Source organism: Equus caballus, chromosome 16, assembly GCF_041296265.1.
Source record: "Equus caballus isolate H_3958 breed thoroughbred chromosome 16, TB-T2T, whole genome shotgun sequence".
Taxonomy (NCBI): domain Eukaryota; kingdom Metazoa; phylum Chordata; class Mammalia; order Perissodactyla; family Equidae; genus Equus; species Equus caballus.
Window position 1 is genome coordinate 67698516 of NC_091699.1, and position 19260 is coordinate 67717775.

The 19260-nt window shown below is 39.4% G+C and overlaps 1 protein-coding gene across 15 annotated transcripts in view; it reads left to right on the forward strand.

Annotated features, from left to right (window-relative positions):
• Positions 1–19260, forward strand: part of NEK10 (NIMA related kinase 10) — a 216979-nt gene that overhangs the window by 159628 nt on the left and 38091 nt on the right. For 10 of the 15 annotated variants that reach the window (XM_023620822.2, XM_070239001.1, XM_070239006.1 and 7 more), the window contains 2 exons: positions 10146–10183; positions 10283–10423. In XM_023620822.2, the coding sequence (XP_023476590.2) occupies positions 10146–10183; positions 10283–10423 (179 nt within the window). Of the gene's footprint in view, positions 1–2430; positions 2544–10145; positions 10184–10282; positions 10424–19260 lie in introns of those variants that run through there. The other 5 variants (XM_070239002.1, XM_023620825.2, XM_023620826.2 and 2 more) reach the window with 2 other exon arrangements.

The window sequence follows — 19260 nt, forward strand, 5'->3', positions numbered from 1 at the left end:
GGAGAAGCAGCCAATGGAGAGGAGAGATTGAAGAAGGAAGAAGATAAATGATGGGGTATAGTTGCAGTGTAGCTTAGAGCCAGAAAGTGGGCCTGGGAAAGATGAAGACACAACTCTTTCTCTGTGTCTGAAGAAAGGGAGATAAAGATAAAATTAAGCTAGAAAAATAGAGAAGAGGGATATTAAAGAAGATTATACTTGATGGTTTCTGTTTATTAGATGATATTCACAGTCACTGCTGAAAGGATGGTCTAGATTTGAGGAGTGTGGTCAACTAGGAAGAACCAATATAGAAATGGGCAAGGAACTGAGCAGGGACAGGCAGAAGGACTGCCAGACAGCTCTGAGGCTAAGGCACTAGTTGAGGCTGGGAACACACGCAAGTGGTGGTGCCAGTCGGCACTCTTCAGAGCTATGGAGCACCCTGGCTATGGAAATGGCTGCATTCAGGTAAAAATGCTAAGGCTGTGGGTGTGCTTTATCAGTCAGGTTTTTTGGGTGCAAGCAAAAGGACCTGACTCCAGCTGACTTATGCAACAGAGGGGTTCACTAGAAGGCTTTGGGGGTCTCACATAATTAGGAACCCAGAGAATCAAGCTTCAGAAGGGAGTGGAGCCAGGTCATCTCCTGAAGTCTGTGGAGGAGGTGCTCCTGGCAGGCTTGTAAAGGCACTGATGCTGTGCTGAATGAGCTCCAGCTTGTTTTTTCAGTCTTTGTGTCACCTTTCTTAGGATTCCATGTCCTGAGAGAGAGAGTCAGATTGTCCTGGTTTGGATCAAGGCCCTTTTTACTGTTGTGGGGAGAGCTGAGCTCCTTGATTGACAGCCACTTCAAGTCCATCGGGGGCTCTTGCCACAGGGAGCAGGGGTGGGTGCTGGGAGCCCAAATGGAAGCACTATCCACCCCTGGGTTTGAGGGTGCTGGGAAGAGCATAATGGAAATGAATTTCAGAATGAGGGACCTGCCTAGCAAAATCCTGAGGGGTTCGGGTAGGTGGCAAAGGAAGGTTCATGTAGAAAATCATTTTTTGTTTAGTCGAACATATAACATGACTGATAGCTTTGTCTTTTTCATGTGAGAGTCAGGAATGGTCAAGGTAGAACCTTTTAATTTCCTAATTCTTTTCTGGTGTTGCTAGCAACAACCCCCCAAGGAAAACCTATCAGAGTCATAATCTACCGGAAGGGTCATTGAGGAAAATCGGTAAGACCTCATCATGTTCTTTAGTGGGCCAAAGAGCAGAGAAGCAGTGGTTAGAGGTAACAGAGAGAGTAGGGGAAAGAGAAACAGTACAAAACCCTAAGGAGAACCAGAATGGGTGATTGTGGAGACTTGGGACCTGAGTCAGAAGACCCTTGAGGCATCACAGGGATGGCAGATCCTTCCCATCTCCCATCTCTGGCTTCTCATTGCAAACCTACCAGCTCAGCTTCCTCTTGCCACAGATAAGGAAGCCACACACGGGAGCCTGGAACCATGGGCGCTCTTGCTCGCTCAGCCCAGCAAGTGAGGGGACAGGAGTAGATGATGTGAGCCTGGCTGTGGAGCTGGGGGTCTGGATGCTACCATGGAGTGCCTGTGCCCTCCCCAACTCTGGCATCAGATCTTCTCTACCTTAACCACATCATGAGTTCAACAGACTTTCGTGAGCTGGTCTGGAAGTCTGTCCACTGCCTGGAACAGTGTTTGTGTAGGAAAATGCTCCATGTGCTCTCCCCCAAAATAATTAACAAGTGCACTTTGGAATCTAACTACCCCCTTTTAAGGTTTGTGATTATTTATATTTTTAAGATCATCAAAAGGCTTTTACTCTATTATTAGATATGTTATTCAGTGATATAAAATTGCTTAAATGTATAGAGGAGATGCAAAACAAGTATTTTAGTACAAAAATAAATTATGACATATGGGTGTACTCCCCAATTAAGAGAATTTTATATTAAAATAGAAATTTCTTAGCGTTTAGGAATCTTAGCATTGCCAAGTAATTCTAGTTCTTTTTTCTAAAAGGATTCATGGAAAATTGTCTTATTTGCAAGAATTCAGGTTGACAACCAAACCTTAAAAAACAAAAGAAACATATGTACTATGTGTTTTAGAGCCTGAAATGGTTTTTAAAAGCTAGTCATTCTGTAAAGACATTATAGCAAATTGGGTGAACTAGAATAAACAGAAAGGGGAAGTTCAATCTGAAGCTCGCTGAAACAGGGGTATTGCAATATGGGCTTTAACTTGGGTTAACGACCAAGTCAACAGGTGGAGAATGGAAAATGGCTGGTGGTTGATGAATCAGAAAGTTTCATACATAGATGAATAGGTGATAAGACCTGAGTTAAAATAATATTTGCAAAGCTGTGCCAAGTGTGAAGTACAGCGTGACATGTCACCAGGGAACACAGGTTGGTTTAAGACAAGCTCTCTTCTCTCAAGGAACTCGGAGTGTAATGGTGAGACAAGGGCAGGCTTGAGAAGAAAATAAATGACAAAACACAGCCAATGATTCATGCCAAATCAGAGGAGAGAAAATAAGTTTTTGACTTCCTTCCAGGTAATCCCCAGAGCTTCTCTGAATTAAAAGGAGACAACTCTAAAATGTATTTATAATTCTTTAAAAGGCATTAAACAAGGCTAAAGTTATTTGCAATCTAATTTGTTTAGCATGTTCCTGGGTTTCTTGGTCTATTAATGTGAAACGTAAACCCCTCCTGCAAAATACTTAGAAGCTAAGTGAGAAGTTAGAATCTAAAAAAATCAAAACTACATAATAGAATAAAAATAAATTGAAAATCAAGCCTGTAGAGAGTTTTGGCTATTCTATACTGTGTATTAAATGATAGAACAGTCACAATGAGACTCCAGGCAGCTCTCCACCTTGGGGACACTTATTGGCTCCTAAAACAAGGGAGTTGGTCCCAATGAGAAAAAGCCACAGAGAAGTGCATACTTGGCCTGAGCACTGCTTCTAGAGTTTAGAATGCAGAGTTGGCCCTGGCTGAATAGTACATAAAGACAGCTTAAGTATAAACTCTCAACTTTGCTCATCTCAGATATCAGGAGCTATAGTTAAGCCAATTGCCTGCTGAAGAATCAGGGTACCTCCATAATAACTTTGAGATAGATTTTCGTGGGCAATGTGGCCAGGCCAATGGATAAAACGTAAGCAAATGAAACTAGGAAGGGCAGCTCCTGCCTTCTCAGAAAAGTACTGAAGTCTCAAGGCTGATGAAAGGGAACATGACATCAGAACTGGAGGCACCCCGGTGACCCAAGCCATCCTCAGATCGTGAAATGTTTTTCAGGAATATAATTAATGGCAAGACCAAGAGAGAACCAGCCCCCTACTCTTAGAAGTCCATGTTTCTTCTTTAAACTATTTAGCAAAAGTTACAGGAAGCCAACAAATAATTCTTTTGGGCTCCTTATCGTACTCGATAGCTCTTCTGAAGATGTAGAACCATAAGATAATTAGATCTGACTTACATTTAAGTTCCATCTAATAAATAACAAAAAGCAGGTGAAAATTAACTTACTGGTGCACTTTTTATTGTTTTTAGTGAGTGCACACGGATCATGTGATGATCTATTTGAATAACTTTTCTCGAATGAAAATGTGAGAAGTTATTTTGTTTTAACAGCTTCAATGAGGTATAACTCACACAAAATAAACTTAAATATTTAAAATATGAAATTTGGTAAGTTTTGAGGATGCATATCCCTGTGAAATCACAATTAAGATAGTAAACATATCCATTCAGAAGTATCCTCATGTCCATTTGTGCCCCTCATTCCTGCTCCTCACTCCCTACCCCAGGCAATCATGGATGTGCTTGTGGCACTGTAGATTAGTTTGCATTTTAGAATTTCATGTAAATGGAATTATATAGTACATACTCTTATTTGTCTGACTTCTTTCAGTCAGCATAGTTGTTTCAAGATCCGTCCATGTTGTTTTGTGTATCACTAATTCATTCCTTTTCATTGTTAAGTAGCATTCCATTGTATGCGTATACCGTGGTGTGTTTATTCATTCATCTGTTAATGGACATTTGAGTTCCAGTGTTTAGCTGTTACAAATAAAGCTTCTATGAACATTTGTGTCTTTGTATGGACACACACGTTTTTTTCTTTGAAACACCTAGAAGTGAAATGGCTGAATCATATGGTAGGTGTATGCTTAAATTTTTAAGAAACTGCCAAACTGTTTTCCAGAGTGGTTGTACCATTTTTACATTCCCAGTTTGAGATATTTGAACTCCACATGTATATTGAGAATGGTTGAAGTGAATGATAAGGTTGTGGAAATCATCTTTAATTTTGATGTGTGCATCTCTGAAATCATGAGGAGTAAGAAGGAAAATGGAATTCACTTTTTGGTTTCTGGTGTTTTGGTGAGGAAGATTGGCCCTGAGCTAATGTCTGTTGCCAGTCTTCCTCTTTTTGCTTGAGAAACACTGTTGCTGAGCTAACACCTGTGCTAGTCTTCTTCTATTTTGTATGTGGGATGCTGCCACAGCATGGCTGGATGAGCAGTGTGTAGGTCTGCACTGGGATCCAAACTGGGGAACCCTGGGCCGCTGTAGTGGAACACATGAACTTAACCACTGTGCCATCGGGCGGTCCCCTGGAATTCACTTTGCATGGTCAAACTCTCACAAAATATTATCTACTTTGAAGTAATCATATGAAATAAATATCCTTATTGTTAATGTTTGTTTGATGTTATGTGCACATTGACAATTAGCTAAAAGCTGGGTTGTCAAGAAAAAAGCAATGAAAAATTCAATAATTAAGACTTTCAAAATTTCCGACTTTAATCCTTTTCAATGATCTAAGTGATCTAAAGTCTCCTGCCTCCATTACTACTTCCTAGGAAAGACTTAAGAATGGACTTGACCTTTACCAGTTTCTATCTGGGTTTTTTTCTTTTTTTAAAAAAACAGATTTTATTTTTCGCTTTACTCCCCAAAGCCCCCCAGTACATAGTTGTGTATTTTTAGTTGTGAGTCCTCCTAGTTGTGGCATGTGGGATGCCGCCTCAGCATGGCTTGATAAGTGGTGCCATGTCCGTGCTGGCGAAACCCTAGGCCCCCGAAGTGGAGTGCACAAACTTAACCACTTGGCCACGGGGCTGGCCCCCTCTGTCTGGGTTTTATAGTCTCACTCAATATATATATTTATAGTTCTAATCCAAAAATCTTTAGAATTTCGTTTCAATTTACAAATAAATTATTCTGTGTAGTGGAATTTGATAATACACACCAGGGCTTTAACCTCTTTAGCTATCCTACTCTCAGGTCCTGGGCAGCTTTTGTTACTTTATTATGCCTGTCTTGGAAACATCTGTTGATTCATTCAATTAATATTTATTACTGTGTGCTGACACATACCAGACTATGCCTGGTCCATCTTTGCATTCCCTAGGGCACAGCGTATTGCACATAGGTGCCAGTCCACAAATACTTGTTCATTAATAGATGAATGACTATTATCTTAGCACAAATTCTCTCTCACTACAATAGGACTGAAATCTCACCTACTGGCTTGAACCTACAGCCTTTGCCATAGTCACAGCTTAAGGGACCCCCCTCACCTTTTTTTAAGATCCTGTTGCTCAGGCAACAAGATTTCTCCATGCCTGCTTGCATCCTGTTGCCAAGGCAACAGGGTAGAGTTGGTAGGCTGATTTGAGACATCGGATGTTTTGATATCAGAGATGCCTGTGGTTCACAACTTGTTTGATAAATCAGTGTGTGCATAATTGTATTCAAGGATGTGCGCCTGACTCTAGTCTTCATATATAAAGATGATTGTGGATGTTTGTGACCATCCAGTGTCATACATATAACCTGAAAGACACTTGTACAATCTCAGGACCTGTGGGTCTTGCCTCCTTTTAGCAGAAGTCTTGCTTATTTTGACGTGCAGCTACTCTCTACCCCCGCCCCGTTTTCATGATCCCTATCTAGTTTTGCTTAAATTGAATAAATACTGCTTGATTACTACTCGCCAGGATCTACCTGGCCTATCTGCCAATGTCACAATCAAGCAGTCTTACAGAAAACCACTTATTGCCAGTAAGACCACCTTATTCCTTTCCTGTGACAGTTCTAAGCTTTTGTCGTTGATTGCTTGTTTGTTTCTAGCTGTTACTGAAGTACGAGCAGAGAGCCACAACAGCTCTCTACCACTTCTTTCTTTTTTTTTTTGAGGAAGATTAGCCCTGAGCTAACATCTGCTGCCAATCTTCCTCTTTTTGCTGAGGAAGACTGGCCTTGAGCTAACATCCATGCCCACCTTCCTCTACTTTATATGTGGGACACCTACCACAGCATGGCGTGCCAAGCAGTGCATAGGTCTGCACCCGGGATCCAAACCGGCAAACCCCGGGCCGCCAAAGCGGAACATGTGAACTTAATGGCTGCACCACCAGCCTGGCCCCACTCGACCACTTTCCTGAAGTGATAACAACTCCATTCACATTATAGATTGACGAAAAGCCCTTCCTGGACAGGAGGACACAACCCTACATCATGTTGCCTATTCACACGGGACATATTTATGAATGTTGCTACCTGAAAGAGACTTCCACGCTGTAAAATGCTAGTTAGCTCAGATGGTGTGGTTGCAATAGCCTCAGAAGGTATTATCTTAATATTGTAAGCCAAGCATCTCATTCCATAAGGTTAAATATTTATTCTTTTTATCAACATCCAATAGGATTGACTACTTTTAACCATTGAATTAAATTATGTAATGCACTTACAAGCATGTAAAAATACTTCCTTGGTTCAGAGATATACTTAAAAGAATTTTACAAGATATAAAATTCTATAACTCCACCTCCTTCATGGCCAGGACTCCTCTGAAAAAATAATTACCTAAATAATTTACCCCACAATTGAATTAATTCAGTGAAAAGTTGATTTAAAAAATTGCAAAGCTAATACCTCCAATCTCCACCTTACCTGTAGTGGTTTGGGGTGGAAGCTGTAGGCTAACATTTGTATTCACCACTTCAATTTCTGTTTTGGTCTATGAATTCTGGATGAAGTCACACCAGATCTGAAGAGTTAAAAGTGATGACCTTTCAAAGAATTCTTTGAAACTTTCCATTTCCCTGAAATTCTGTTTCATCAGCCTGAAGTGCTCATTTCAAAACTTTTAGAGGACACAAGCTTCATTACCTTAAGCCTTTTCACCATAAAACATTTCTGGAATGTTGTCTTTGTGTTAAACCATTTCTGTCTATTTTCCAGCTTGCACTGTTATGGGAAACCATCTTCTGCAGCCATAATGTTCTGTTGGACATAAACATTCAATCTGGTTCATCTAGAGGCAGGCTGCCCTCGGGCTCTGCATAATTTCAATCTTTTGTCCGTCTGTGAACCCAATAATTGTATAGTTAAATGTTGTCATTTCTGGTTACAATGAGTCGGTTCTATTTTGAAATTTCAGATGACTGTGTTTTTTGTGATCTGTGGTATAATTTCCAGAGAAGTTAACAGTTTTTCTGCTATATTTATGTAATCTTGTAAGTTCTAAGAATTTAGGGAGTGTTCACATCCCGTCTGCAGGGTCTAGCACAGTGCCTACACATAGTGAGCACTTAATGAATATTTGTTGAATGAGTGAATGAATGTGATTTTTTAAAAGGATTCCCTAAAGTTTATTAATGAGGAATTTAGAATTATATAAAGGAGTAGCACAGTTGGCAGCAACTCCGCATTGTCAGGATGACCTCTTTGACATAAACCACTAGCACAGTTTTTGATATGGAAAAATTTTTGAAATTTTGGATTCTTTAGGACAACTGGAATAGTCATCTAGTTACCTTGGCATGTGAGTGGTTATCAGCTATCAAGAGAACCCATAAACTTATAAATAAAAGTTTTCTGCAAGTTACATTTTTATTCAACTTTTAAGACATGGGGTCCATGAGGCACTGTGCAGCTATGTGGTGTGATTATTAACCTGAGTCATAATGTTTATGAGGACAGAGACCAACACCTTCTAAGGACAAGTCTGGAATGCTCTGTCGAGTATGGCGGCCACTGACCATGTGTGACTCTTGAGCAGTTGAAATGTAGCTAGTGTGGCTGAGAAACTGAATTTTAAATTTTATTTTAATGTTAATTTAAATGTAAAACTGAATGTAAGATGTCTCATTAATTTTTATATTTAGTACATGTTGAAATGATATTTTGCATATGTTTGGTTAAATAAAACATATTTTTAAAATTAATTTCACTTTTTTATTTCTACTTTTTTTTTTTTGGCACATAAGATTGGCCCTGAGCTAACACCTATTGCCAATCTTCCTCTTTTTGCTTGAGGAGGATTGTCGCTGAGCTGACATCTGTGCCAATCTTCGTCTATTTTGTATGTGGGACACCACCACAGCATGGCTTGATGAGCAGTAAGTAGGTCTGCACCAGGGATCTGAACCCGTGAACCCTGGGCTGCCAGAGCAGAGTGTGGGAACTTAACTACTATATCACCAGGCCAGCCTATTTCTACTTTTTAAAAATGTGGCTACCAAAAAACTTAAACTTATGTTTGTAGTTTGCATTATATTTCTATTGGACAGTGCTGGACTTGTCTAGAAGGCTAAAGGACAGGGTTATTCACTTACGCTTGCTGGGGTGTAGTGTGTGTGCAAGGATCTGAGGTGCTGGAACAGATGCTCTGCTCCTCAGCTCAGCTCTGACCTGTTCTGCCCACATATGGCACTGCTGAGATTATGCCCCTTTTTGAACTTTCTGAGAGCAGGGGCCATCCCTTTTCTTTCTTTGAACATGGCCGTTATCCCAGGGCTAGGGAGAGAATATTAACTGTGTAAAGCTGGCGAGTCTCATTTACTCTTCAAGGCTCTGGAAACATGGGCTGGGAATGGGACAGAAAAAATAATGTGGTCAAGACAGGGCTGGCTTGGTGAGGGTTAGGAGTGGAAAAGGATAGAGAAGGAACTCACAGTTGGATAAAAAGATTTTGGTACTATTTTAGTACTTAAGTTGAGTAGTGAGTAAATGAGTGCTAATTTTGTTATGCTTTATAACTTATGTATTTGTTGCATGTGTGTATCAAAAATTCTATGATTAGGGCCAGACCCGGCGGCCTAGTGGTTAAGTTCAGCATGCTCTGCTTCAGCACCCTGGATTTGGTTCCCAAGCATGGACCTACACCACTTGTCAGTGACCATGCTGTGGCAGCAGCTCATATACAAAATAGAGGATTGGCCACAGATGTTAGCTCAGGGTGAATCTTCCTCAGCAAAAGAAGAAAAGAAAAGAAAAGAAAGTTTCTATGATTAAGATGAAAGGGTTGGGGTAAGAGAACTATCAGTCATGTTTGTTTCTATTTGAATCCCTATATTCGTTCCTACTCGGCAAATGACTATCATGTGCCTTAAGTGTGGTGAGTCTTCCATTAATTTTGTTGGATTGCATCAAATTGAAGTGTGGGTCTTACAGCTAGTCAGGGCACAGATGTTTCTTATTTTATTCCAAAAGAAAACTATTAAGAAATTGGCTCTAAATTATAGTGGAAATAATAGAGTTGAAGGTTATTTATGACTGTCCCTGGTGGGGTCTTAGGTCACCTCCACGCACCTTAGGCACTGAGACCAACTTGCAGAATGATCAGGAAATCTAGAATTTTAGCACAGGGCAAACAAGTAATGCTAATAACACTGGAAACTTTAAGAAAGATATAACCCTCTTAAATGCAAAAATCATTGCAGAGGAAAAACTATAGTTTCTTTTTTTAAGACAGCAGAATCAAGGCATAGAAAAATAATATGCATAAAACTTAAGATATTATTTGTTTTTAATATAAAATCAGTATTTTGATTTTAAGTGTAACAAGAAAATCATTCAAGGCACTAAAATTGAGGCTCTCAGTCATTCTTAGAGCTTATAAACAACCGTGACGGGACAAGGTTCTTCCACGGCCAGAAGAATGCCAGTTCTGCTCTGGGTTCAAATATGTTTATTTCCCTCTTTATTGAACTTTTGAGAGCGTCTTGAGGGAAAATAACCTTTCCTTATGTTTATAATCTAAACCATAGCATGGTGTAAGCTTTCAGTAAGTGTTAGTCAAATCCAAGTTGAATAACTCATTCTAATGGCCCCTAATTCTGTTTTCAGGGACTTCACTGGTGGAATAGGATCAAGACCAAGACCAGGTACTTTAGTGTTGGCGGCAATAAAATCATACATTCCTTCCTGAAATTCAATGTAATTTTTGTTATAGTTTCATATCTTTCCTCCTTTTATTTCTTCAGCTTTGCTGCCTCTTGACCTGCTTCTGAAAGTGCCACCCCTCATGCTCAGGGCCCAAGTTAAGGAGCTAGAGACCGAGTTAGTGACGGGGTGGCAGTCCCACAGCCTTCCTGCTGTGATTCTCCGCAATCTCAAAGACCATGGTAGTACTTATTAGATCAAGCTGATGTCAAGCACACGATGGGCGAACACAGAATTATAGTTGGGCCTAAAATGTCTGAATGATGCTTGGGGGGTAATTTTAATATGAACAGCAGGAGAATTTTGTTTTGTTTGGCCGCCATTGTCAGTTTGGCAATTTGAGAGTATCGAAATGCTTTCTGTGTTCACTTATTTGATTGAAATATTATAGGCTGTTTTTCAAAAATGTGCCATTTCTGCTTTGGTGGGAATGTTAACCAGTTGAACTATTGATGCTTAAAGTGCATACCTACTAACGAAAAAGAGTAGCTGTGTTTTACAGACATATTTCTGTAAGCTCTAGACCCGTATAATACAAGAGAGTGAAGCACATCGTTTTTCTACCTCCTTTGCTCTGACACAGATAGGTTTTTTAAATTATTTCTATTTGTGTTTGACTAAAACAATATTATGTCACATTGTTTCCTTAATAATTTAAAAATTATGAAAAATTATGAAAAATTATGAAACATAAATGTTTATAGTAATGGTTTGGGAAAAAAGTGTGTTAATTAATGTTGCTAATTTTGTTTAAAGAGGACTAAAATACAGCAGTAATAGTAAAATTGTTAGCTAAACCTGGGCAACTCAGGAAAAAAGTTTAGTGATTGTGCTTTTAACATACGTATGAATGTATGACTCTTGAGTATAAAGTTCTATTTTACTACTTTGGTTAATTTGAAATTATTGCTTAATGCTGTTTTCACTTTGGCTTCCTTAACTCACCTTCTTTTGTAGAGTTAACATATATAGTGGACATAAGTGATGTGAATTGATTTACTGTAATATTAGTCCATGTCTCCATATTTATTAAATTTTCTTTGGAAGAGTTATTGACAGTTTGGGGCCATTTACATCATCAGCATAGACGCAAAAAAAGATGGTTTTGTTGTTAAGATGTCTAAAGCTATCATGTTGATCATGCTGTACTCCTGCTATTTTGGCACAAGGTAAGTTTATAACATAATCATGAAGCTAAAATGATTGTTGTTGATTGATTTTCTAACACCAAGAGAAGAACATGCATATATATGTGAGCAATTCACAGTTCTGTTGTGATTCTTAATAGGAAAAACTTTTCCTAAAGGGCACATTGAATTAGCCCAGTTTCAGGCTTGACTTTATGTCCGTGAAACTGACCAGATCTTTGGACCTTTAAACAATTTACGTTATAGCACAGTTTACATGTAGTACATTTCTTAGACCCGCAGTTTATCATACCATCCAATTTTTAAAAATTTACTGATTCACATGTATTTTTTAAATTTAAAACAGAATATGCTGGAGTATTTTAAGTATTGTCAGTGAATGCTAAAGTTTACCCATAAAAGAGTGATTAATTTCTATTAATACTATAGAACACATTAATGCATATGAGAAAATTTGGGTTACTACCTATGAGTTATTCTACTTTTGAGTAAAAAAAAATCTTTATTTTTCTCTATCTTAAAGCAAAATTGTTTTTCTACATATTATAAAAGTCATACTTTTTAAAGTATTGCGGGCAAATTTGGACTGTTGGTTGCGTTATCAAATCACAAACACTGGTACCAGCCCCATCCACTTAGATGACCTCATCTGCAACTCATGCTCCATTCCAATAGTTCACTCTGTATCTCCAGCCTAGGAGAATAAAACACTGACAGAGCCCAGCAATGGGGAAGCGAGTTTGGACCGAGATGTCAGGAGACACAGTTGGTCCAGTCAGTTGTGAGTCATAACTTAAGTATTTGTTGCTCAGAATAGGTAAAGCACTGAAATGTGTGAATGATTTATTTATTAAAAAGATCAGATTATGTTAGTGTATTTTCATTTACTTAAAATTTTATTTACCTTTCTTGGATGGGAGGGAACATTCTGGAAATTATGTATAACCAACAAACATAGCCCTGTATTGCCTAAATGTTCTACAAAAAAATTATCAGAGAGGGGAGAATTTTGTCAAAACCTGAGTATGCCCCCAGGACTATATCTAGCATGTGAACATCATTTTCCATGTGCTATGGAAGAACAAAGGGTAAGGACTATAATTTTAGAGTGCTGAGCGTCTGTATTATAATATGATCTTGCATATGTGGTACTCCTAAAATGTGGGCTTCCAGATTCATATTGTGGTAATAGAACAGTATTTAGTGCACCTCCAAACTCTTGTAGAATAAGTAAGGATGGAACCATTTTAAGTTAACACTGTTAAAAAAGTTCTCTTGTTGTATCTTTTAATATCAACTAGATTGTGTAAATAATTTATTTTACACATATTCTTTAGGTTAAATAATAGACTAGTTCTCTGCCAATAGAAATGAAAAGTTAGGAATTCCTATATTGCATGGATGAAAATATTAACAGTGATTAACGTGGAATCAATGAATGAATAGTCATTTTAAACATGTTAATTATTTTTGCTCTATTTCTCTAAATTTAGTCACTTACAGATTACCATTGCACAAATTTGGCCATATCTGAGAACTATGTGTACTACTATTTTCCTAATATATTTCTCTAGTTTGACTTACTCTTTCAACTTAAATTTATTTATTTCCATATAAATGGAAAGCCAGTACAGTATCACTTACCATAAATACATGGCAACTGTAAAAATAAATGCAAAAAGCAAGACAACATTATTAAACTCTAAGTAGATATTGTTATCTGGTTATCCTGAGGAATATTTTCTTTGTTATGAAAGAACATTAACTAATATTTGAAAAATGATGATGACATATTTGCTCCATACTGAAACTTAAGCCTTGATATAATCAGTAGAAAGAAAAGAAAATTGGAAAAGAAATATGTTTCATACTTGATCCACTTGCAATGTAAAATTATGCTGTTATTGTAAGTGCCCTATGCCTCAGGAAACTCAGTTGTTTAAAAATAATTGATTGGTTCTGTTGTCTCTGTGGAGTCAAATGAATTAATCAACCAACTGGATATTTTGAATGGGGGAATAAATCTAGGATCTGTTATATATAAAAAAGAAACAGTCCTTTCTTGTTGAGGTAGGGGAATGGCACTGTTTATTTGTGAAAGTTAAATCATACCAAAACATATCATGAGAAATGTATTCTTTGTCAAGTATGTAGAATACATTTTAATGTTGTAGATGCTATTAGTGTGGATCAAATGTAAATCTTTGGGAGCGTCAGTCAAACCCAAATTTAAAGTGCAAATGTATTGTCAACTAAGAGTATGAACTAATTTGACTGCATTAACACTGACATTTTCCCCTCCCCTGCTCAGCTTTTCATTTTTCAGCAGCTAACACCCAGGCACTGAGCCGATGTATGGGAATTCTTAAGCTCTGCATTTTGAATAGAAATTGTTACTTCATGATTTCTGGGTTCTTAATTATGTTTTCTTACTAGATGACTGAGAATCTATTTTTATACTTGTCTTTTGTTTATAAAGGTCAGGTCTAAATAAAGTAGTCAATGTTTCATCAAAATATTCCAGAAAGCACAGCTAATATTCTAGTTGTCCTTATTATGAGCAACTTCAGTAGCTTGCTTTCACGTTAGTTATTGACATGAGGTACTTAATACTAAATTTCGCAATTGCCAAAGTGATTTTGAGTACATGCTTCTTTCATTTTATTGCACAGCAATTCTTTTAGCATATAAAAATGTGCTTGCCAGATTTTAATCAAAACTTTTATCATACTAGTGTATACCATGCAATTTGGCATATAATTATGTACTTTTCTATGTTGTCTGTTGGCATGTGGGTATATTGATTAGATTTCCCGACCAGATTGTAAGCACCTTTGCATACATCTTGAGTATTTCCTCTGAGATCAGTCCCTTGAAAACTGCTTATTGAGTAATTAATGCAGACCTAACACTGTATAAACACTTGTTTATCTTTGCTATTGGGAGCAACTGCTTAAGTAATCTTACCATCACCTAAAAGAGTAGGGAAACAATGGTATTTTAGTGTTAGACTTCAGAATGGGGAAGAGGTGGGAGACAACAGATTTTCTTAAGCAATGATGATTTACTTCCTAATTCTTCATGCCAAGAGAGGCATTGAGAGAGTGTGGACCAGGCTCCTGGAGGATGCTGCCTGAAGATGTAGACTTTTTAAATATTCTTTGTAGGATAATGTCTTTCCAAAGAGATACTCAGACTCGCAAAAGTTATTGATGGTACCAATACAAGACCAAGTGAAAACTGCAAATTGCCTGTTAAATGGTGCACTGCGATTTCTGCCCCGGGGGAAAGGCTAAATGGAAGGAGGGGAAGAAAGCTACACTGCCCTCTGGTAGGAATAAAGGGAGGTCAGTGTGGCTTGGGTGGATTGTAGCATAGTGTACAGAATAACTGAGTCAATCAAGAAAGGCAAAGCTCTTAAATTCCAAATACCATTATTAATGCTTTTTAATGGAATTTAAAAAATAGTTTCAGGGGCCGGCCCTGGCCAAGTGGTTAAGTTTGAACACTCCACTTCAGTGGCCCAGGGTTTCACTGGTTCGGATCCTGGGCATGGACATGGCACTGCTCAGCAAGCCATTCTGAGGCAGTGTCCCACATAGCACAACCAGAGGCACTCACAACTAGAATATACAACTACGTACTGGGGGGCTTTGGAGAGAAGAAGAAAAAAAGAAAGAAGATTGGCAACAGATGTTAGTGCAGGTATCAATCTTTAGGAAAAAATGGTTTCAGTGTTTACAACTTACTTTGAATTGTTGTCACACAATAGTTTGAATATTGAGGATCGTGACAGGTGAGTCAATAGTTTGAGAAAGAGACTGGGCTACCTGTCTGCCCTCCAGTACAGCTAAGATCTCACCTATTCTTTTTTTTTAAATTATTTTTTGCTGAGGCAGATTAGCCCGGAGCTAACATTTGTGCCAATATTTATTTTGTATGTGGGTCACCACCACAGCATGGCTGAGGAGAGGTATAGGTCTATACTCTGGATCTGAACCCGCGAACACAGGCTGCCAAAACAAAGCATGCTGAATTTAAACACCAGGCCACAGGGCCAGCCCCAAACCTCACCCATTCTTAACTGATATTGCTCACTATGGATTCCCTGGATTATTTGAGATGTTTTAGATAGAACATAAATTAAAAATTTTATTTGTATAACTACTTATTTTTTTTTACTGTATTGGAGTGCAAAAGCACAATTCTTAATGTTATTTTTTAGCAAGTGTCCTAGTTTTATTTAACTCATTGATGGAACCAGTTAGAGGATGAAAGAGCTGGTCCCAAGAGCATTTGAAAACAGGGATTTATATAGTTAGTCAAGAAAGAAAAGCTGAAATAACATTGCTAAATTAAGCTGGTGAAATTTCTATAGGGCAATAAAATCATATACTTTTTTGATTAACTTCTTAATTAGACTATAAAGTCGTACCAATTTCTGCAGGTTCAATGCTAACGTTAAAGGCTGTGTACTGCCTGCTTCTTTATCAGTGTGAATTTTTAGTTAAATATACTGGGACATCACCTGAGAGTATTAGATTAGGATCAGGTGGGGTTATAGAAAATGCTCTCGCGTGATGTCAGAGAATCAAGCAATGATCATTTTGCCTATTTTGCATGGTTTTGATAATTTTTTCTTGAGCAGAGTATTGAATGGGGAGGGTCTGATCCTTTCTTTCTGTTCTTTTTAGTTTGATTGGTTAGCCTTTGCATCTATAGTGCTGAGCATAGCGTGTTTTCCACCCCACAATATTTTCTTTTTAAGAATTCTGGGCTTCATCAAGGAAGTTGACTTGCAGAGAAAAATAGTTCCCACTAGGAGGAATAAAGGGAGCCAGAGAGACTTGGTTAGTCCTTGTAGCACAGCCTAAGAAATAACTAAGTCATTGGAGAAAATTCAGGCTGTATGGACTAGACCAAATGCATATGCTATTTTTAGGCCACAAATTCAGGAACAAAAATCTAACTTTTTATATTTTCCCAACACTGAAACTTAATTTTTATATTAAGCTTCCATTCCACACATCAGGAAACATAATCAATTAGCCTAAAGGTAAATTTCAGTGTGTTGGTGATTTCTTTATCCTATCAGGCTTAAGATCAGGCACCATGAGGATTGCCCTTCTCCTCTTCTTCCCTGGGTAGTATTTTTGTTCCAAGGGCTTCCTTGGCATACTGGTACTGAGGCTTTGAAACCAGCTGTGCTGGTGTCTGATCTGATTATCCATGTGGTTACCCTTCCACACTGGCATCCAAACAAGTGGCCCAGCCACACCTGACTTCCAGTTCCCAGGCCGCGTCTCCACCCATGGCTGTGTCCTCTGGAATGAAGGCAAGACCTCTGTGGGGCAAGCTCTCTTGCTCTGTCAGCTCCCCTTCTCAGAGGCCTGGGAAGGTTGGCCTGCTCTTCCCGGCCTCTCTGTGCCCGGAGACTGGAGATCTCGGCAGAACCTCTTTGTCTGTGACACGCCAGGAAGCTTTCTCTACTGTCCCACCCCACCCCATGCCACACAGTGCAGGGAACCTCTGCGTGCCTAGGGCCGCTCAGAGTTCCCCAGGGGAGCTAGCGTGCGGCCTTACCACTCTTGAATCCTCAGACTTAAAGACAGTTCCACCATCCAGTTCTCCCTCCTTCCTGCCCCACCCCAGACTTTACCCTGAGTGAGCTGGAAGTGGAGTCTCTTCTGAGACTTTCTTATCTTCTTATCTTCTTATCTCTTCATCCTCCCTTCTCAGAGAAACTTTGTTTTATCCAGGGGGGCAGGAATAAGAGTTTGTTCAGCAACAGGTCTTTCGAATCTCTCTGCCTTCTGTTTTGACTACCGCTTTTTAAAGCCAGGAATGTCCTCTCTGTGCCCTGGTTCCTCTCTGCCACCCACTCTGGGGGCATTGCCAGCCTCACACTCTGCTGCTTGATGATGGGAGGCTCATCAGGTCAAAAGTAAGTGTGGGAAATAATACAGCAGTAAATTCTCCACACGGCATCTTACCGTGTATGTTATGTAATCATTTCTAGGGACTTCGACTTTAAAAATCATGAGATTCTGTTTTATGTTTTGAGGAAATAACTAAAGAGATAGTACACTTGGAATTGAGGGAAACCCTAATCTTCACACACACACAAACGAAGCCTGAAGAGGATGTGTGCTGCACTACGTCAAGGTGATTCAGCCGGAATTCAGGGGGGTAGGGCTTCAAAGCAGCCCTGCTTCTTTGGGCTCAAAGGGCTTGTTTCTGAAGGTTCAGATGAAAGCGGGGAAAGGACCTGGCCCCTTGGGAGGTGAAAGGAACTGAGGCTCTGATGCAGCTTCCTGCCATTCTTTGGGAGATTCCATGGGGCTGTGGCTTTCGGGGGGACAAGGCCTAGATGGTCACATTCCTTCCTGATAATCTCTACCTGATTGTGGAGCTCTCTGTTGGCCTGTGTTGGGAAGGATTCCATGCCCAAGTCCCCCCATCATCATCTTCTCTCTCACGACCCTCTCCCTTTCCATGGGACGACATTCTCCCAATGAATCAAGTCCAAGCCTCGGCAGCCTCCTTGGCTCCTGCTCCCCAGAGACAGTCACCACATGCTAGTCCAAGCCAGTCTCTCTGACTTCAGCTCCAGGCGTCTTCTCATAAGATGACCTTTCCTGAAATACGGTCTCCCTCAGGGCTCCTCGCCATCGTATATGATCCCTGGCCACCTCTTCAGCTATACCCGATCCCATAAGTAAACCTTTTTATTGGACTGTACTGCACAGATAAACTGGACACTTCGCTGTTCTCCAGATGTGGCCCTCACTTACCCGATTCTTGTCCTTTGCTGGAACTATTCCTTCTACTCAGAAGCTGCTATTCAAATATACCTCGCCTCACACCAAATCGGTGTCCTGTGCCTATTAAAGGCCCACTCATTCTTCATAGTCTTCTCAAATGAAACCTTTGGATCAACTCTCTATCCCCCTTCCGGTGATTCTGAGTGAACCTCCCATGAACTCCTTCTGAGTACAGCATCCTTTCTCTAATTTCTGGTGCCTTCCATACTGCTGGGCGTGGGGGTCGACTGCTGAACATTTGTAGATCTGAACTACAATTCAGTTACTTTATTGCATTTTCCAAAAGTAAGGGAAAACGGTGAGAGTGAGTCTGTTCACTATACTTAAATTTAAAAGGTTGTATTGTCTTTCAACAGGGCAGTTGATCCAATATAGAGAAGCCCATGTATGTTTTGGCCACATTCATAAAGGGAAAATAGTTTTTACTTCTTTAAAGAGCCCCTACTAGAAACTTTCTCTTCTCCAGTTGTCTAAAATTTCCTGACTCTTAGCAGAGGGAATTCAGAAAAAAAGTGGGTTGATACTATATCTTGGTCAACTGGAGGAATACAGTGCAATCCATCTTTTGTTCAGTTTGTAGTAATTAACAGCTTCAGGGCTTGTGTTGTGAATTGTAGTTTCAAAGACTGGTTATAGAGCATAAATCAAATCTGTAAGCACGAGGGATGTGCAACTAACTTGGCTATTGTAATGTGCCATGATGTATTAAGCAGAATGCAGTGCACTGCACACGCTACAAAGACCTAATGCTTCCAGTTTATTACATGTATATGATTTCCAAAAATATTCAATCCAAAGGTATAGGTAGAACACTGTGTTAAAAGCAGCAACCCTTTTAAGATGAGAAACAGTGTTTCAGGCCTGGGAGGAGTGTAGATATTCTTTTGTATTTGCGGTAACCAGAGGACTTGTTCATGATTTCATGGCCTCCTAGTGATGAATTAGGAGGAGAATTGGAACCCTCCTCAACTCCTGTCTAGACTGAGTCAGTGTCGTTTTTCAGGGCTCAGCTGGTTTCATATCCCAGCATTCACTTGCTCTGCAGTC